This window comes from Sinocyclocheilus rhinocerous, unplaced genomic scaffold (assembly GCF_001515625.1).
Source record: "Sinocyclocheilus rhinocerous isolate Xijiao unplaced genomic scaffold, SAMN03320098_v1.1 scaffold886, whole genome shotgun sequence".
Classification (NCBI taxonomy): Eukaryota; Metazoa; Chordata; class Actinopteri; order Cypriniformes; family Cyprinidae; genus Sinocyclocheilus; species Sinocyclocheilus rhinocerous.
Genome location: NW_015631204.1, coordinates 979,059 through 983,041, shown reverse-complemented (window position 1 = coordinate 983,041; position 3,983 = coordinate 979,059). Strand labels below are relative to the sequence as shown.

At 35.9% G+C, this 3,983-nt stretch overlaps 2 protein-coding genes across 3 annotated transcripts in view; both read right to left on the bottom strand.

The window, feature by feature from the left end:
• The window catches only part of LOC107741674 (WD repeat domain phosphoinositide-interacting protein 4-like), a 5,492-nt gene extending 2,479 nt beyond the window's left edge, over positions 1–3,013 (bottom strand). Inside the window, exons 1-8 of one of the 2 annotated variants that reach the window (XM_016554449.1) lie at positions 2,829–3,013; positions 2,626–2,735; positions 2,071–2,145; positions 1,883–1,987; positions 1,657–1,762; positions 1,465–1,559; positions 1,297–1,376; positions 403–611 (exon numbers count right to left, since the gene is read on the bottom strand). In XM_016554449.1, the coding sequence (XP_016409935.1) occupies positions 403–611; positions 1,297–1,376; positions 1,465–1,559; positions 1,657–1,762; positions 1,883–1,987; positions 2,071–2,145; positions 2,626–2,674 (719 nt within the window). In that variant the 5' untranslated portion in view covers positions 2,675–2,735; positions 2,829–3,013. Of the gene's footprint in view, positions 1–402; positions 612–1,296; positions 1,377–1,464; positions 1,560–1,656; positions 1,763–1,882; positions 1,988–2,070; positions 2,146–2,625; positions 2,762–2,828 lie in introns of both variants that reach the window. The other variant, XM_016554450.1, reaches the window with a different exon arrangement.
• LOC107741675 (ras-related protein Rab-7a-like) overlaps positions 1–3,983 on the bottom strand; it is a 22,818-nt gene that overhangs the window by 12,399 nt on the left and 6,436 nt on the right. The window lies entirely within an intron of this gene.

Genomic DNA, 3,983 nt, shown 5'->3' with positions numbered 1-3,983 from the left:
AAAGATATTATCAATATTTTATCTGTTTTCTTGCATGCCATGTGACCATTATCAGACATCATAGAACCATAAACATGCAAATGTGTATTTAAATTATTGAAATTTTAACTTACATTTACAGAGGATATTTCAAATAAATACTTTACGTCTATGTAGTTCGGTTGACAAAAACATTTGGGAACCCCTGATATACACAAATAAAGTGTTTTCATATCAATTTCTTTGTAAAACAATTTTTTAATAGTTTAATGAGACAGTGAAGTGAATTCAGGTGTTCAGTATCTATGTGAACTCCTTCAATACTGTTCAGAAAATATCCCAGGATGCACCTCATGAATTTAAGAGAATGTCCAAAGTGAGCAGAGCTGGAATCTAGATAAAGAAGAAGCTCAAATTCAATACCAGTAGAGCGTAGCAGGGTCGGTTCCTCTTCGTAGTTCCACTAGCTTGTCTCGTGTTGTAGTGTCAAACAGACGGATCAGCGTGCCTTTTCTGGACGCAGACGCAACCACACTGCCAGGCTGGTTCAGTGCCAGACAGGCGATTTCACTCTGGTGGGCGTTGATAGTGAAAGGAGCAGATGATGAGCCAGGTTTGGTGTTGGAAAGGTCCTGTCAAAGAGTCATGAACAATGTTAAATAATAACACTACATAGTGTAGCGTTACTACAAATACGTTAAAGGAATAGTTCACACAAAAAAGAAAATCTGATGAAAATTCTCTCACCCTCAGGCCATCCAAGATGTAGATGAGTTTGTTTCTTCATCGGAACAGATTTGGAGAAATTTAGCATTACATGACTTACAATTTGATCCTCTGCAGTGAATGGGTGCCGTCAGAATAAGAGTCCACATTTTTACTGGAGAAAGCAATATTATGGATAGAGGACTCGTATTTTAGACAGAAGCAATGGTTTGAGGTTAAAAACATCTTAATCAGATATATTTATTATAAACATGCAGCTTTTCATGTCACAAGATGTTAATTGATGGACTGGAATGGTGTGGATTACTTGTGGATAATTGTGATGTCTTTAACAGCTGTTTGAACTCTCATTCTGACGGCACCCATTCACTGATGATACAATTTGATAAATTCACTAATGATAAATTTCTCCAAATCTGTTCTGATGATGAAACAAACTCATCTACATCTACATTTTGACTACATATTAAGCAATTTTTCATTTTTGGGTAAAAAATGGGGTCATTCATTTAATAAATGACTGCAAGCTTTAATAAGCAAAATTCAATTCACTACTGTAATATTTTATAACAAGTTGCACATAAGTCTTACCACTAACTGCAGGCTGCCACATTTGTGCCCAGGGAAAACCAACAACTGCTTTTCCAAACTAGGGCACAGGTCACACAAACCTACAAACACAGTGATGAAAAATACATAAAACAAGTCAAGCCTCTTTCTGATGAAACTATATGAAATTGCAAGCATTGCTCACAGTACCTTTCGGGTTATCTCGAGTGTCAAACTCAAACAGCTTGACTGGGTTGTCAGGAAAACTATACACGTAGATCCTGTTTTTCAGGACAATGATGATTCTTCACGCACAAAGATATAATATGAGACATTATTAATACGACCAGAATTTTTAAGTGTAAAGATGAAGCATTATTGTCTTATGGCTGAGGATCTCACTTGTCATGCCTCATGCGCACAGCCAGCACTGGTTTGGTGAACGTGAACTCAAGGACTAATTTGTCCTTAGGGTCTCGCACTTCCCGAGCATCATCCCAAATTAATACTGCCAGAGATAAGATGAAACATTGGAAAATGAATGGCTCATTTAAAGTCTGAATTGAAGGGGGCAGTTTAAGTGTAAGTTATCTTAAGTATATAAGTGCACTTTAGACTCCCAGTGTACCTGAGATTTCAGAGAATTTGGGGTTGACGCCGCCTCCCACCACAGCCAAGAGGTTTGATCGATGAAGCATTGAACACAGAGCAATGCTGCCCACCTGCTCGTGATCTATAATCAATCAAATCAACACATCTAACACAGACAACTCTACAAATATGTTTTTTAAAAAGAAAAACACAGACTTCTCTTACCTAAATGGCCCTTTTCCATTAAAGGTTCCACATTGTAAATACGAACACCTGTTTCCATGGCACAGCAGAAACAACCTAAATAACATGGGAAAACTCAAAGCTAATGAATACAGTAAAAAAAAAAAATCATTAGTACATCATTAATACTGACTGACAAGTATTTTCATGATATTTTATTTAATATTTGAGAATACTGGCTTTATATCCCCTTTAATCAGTTCAGAAATCCACCTTGTCAATAATGCACTTTTTTTTTGTTTCTCATTTGCAATCATGAAATTATATCATACACATATTAGTATTATTTTGGCCAACTTGCTGTCTAGATGTCAAAATAAAAAAGGTCATCAATCTATCAATCACACATTATTAGTAAATAATTATTAGTGGCAAAGAGTTGGTTAACTCTAAGAGACAATATTAAACGCAATAAGGCACTAAGGGTAATAGTTTTCTAAAAGTATATAAACAATAAATAATCAATGAATCAATCCAGCAGCATTAGTAATTAAATAGCAGGATGTTTTTCAAGGAACCTATGGTCCTGGTACTCACTCTGGTCCTGGTTGAACTGAAGGCTGTTGACTCCTCTCTGTTGAGCCATGATGTCAGAGAAGAGTTCAGTGCTGCTTTTCTGATATCTTCAGGAGTTTTATGGTCTAGATCTGATCATCGGTTTAACATATTAAAGCTGCCATTACAACAGAAAAACAACTTCCTTTTATAATATAATCAGGTTGTCATAGCATCTCACTCACCATTAAGATCCAACGTGTTGCCCTGATGCTAAACAAATAAATCAAAGTGATTTTATAATGTTTAATGCTAATTTGGTAGCTATAACCGCACAGCTGCCAAACGCTGTTGTTGTTATTGGTGTCGTCGCTGCTCTCTTCCTCTATGATAACACAGGACTGTGAACGGAGCACTTCTCCCCCTGCTGGAGAGGAGGAGACCAAAAGTAGAGTACGGAGAAAGGCTTTTTCACAAAAATGGGTAAAAGATAACGAAATGTGCGGAGTAGTGGCACAGAATTTGTGTATAATTGAACAGGCTCGATAGGCCTTAATTATGCCTTTTCACGTGTTACTTGTAACTTTTCTCCGCGCTGGCTAAAATGGACCAATCACAGTCGTTTGTGGTTACTGGATATTAGATTTTGTGCAAATCATTCCATATAGATTATAGCAGTCGATTTAAGAAAGAAAGAAAGAAAGAAAGAAAGAACCGTCCTGACAAACCCCGTTTAGGCCTCAACGTTTTCGCAAATTGCGCAAACCCAAGCCATTAAAACGACTAGATGTTGTGGATTCATCACACTTTTTTTTAAAATGTAGACATGATAATTAGCCTACTCAGTTAAATATTACAAGTGACACAAATATTACACTGACCCTCACAACCCACATGAAAATACTATAGTGTTTTTGAACCATACTATAGTACTTGAATTAATTTGTTGTGGCAATTCTACAGTTGATGTGGTAATATAACAACTTTAGTAATATAGGCTAAACAAATTACTTTACCCAATACTGTACTAAGTTTATATTTTATACTATACTTCAATACACTAGAGATAACTGTAGTAAAAACGAACGTATAATAGCTACAGTATTTATTACAGTTTATCAGTTCACTATAGTTAATACTACAGTATGCTGTAGCATTCATTAAAAAGTGTTGTAAATACTATAATATATACTACAGTATAATACACTTTACTATAGTATGGTTCAAAAACACTACAGTATTTACTATAAATTACTATAGTATAGGGTGACCATACGTGCCATTTTCCCAGGACGCGTCCTGGCCAGGATTTGTTTTGGCTTTGTTTTCATGCTTGCTGAAGGTAATGATCGAAAAGTAGTTTGACCAATAACATGCAAGCATTGTACATAATGGACCAA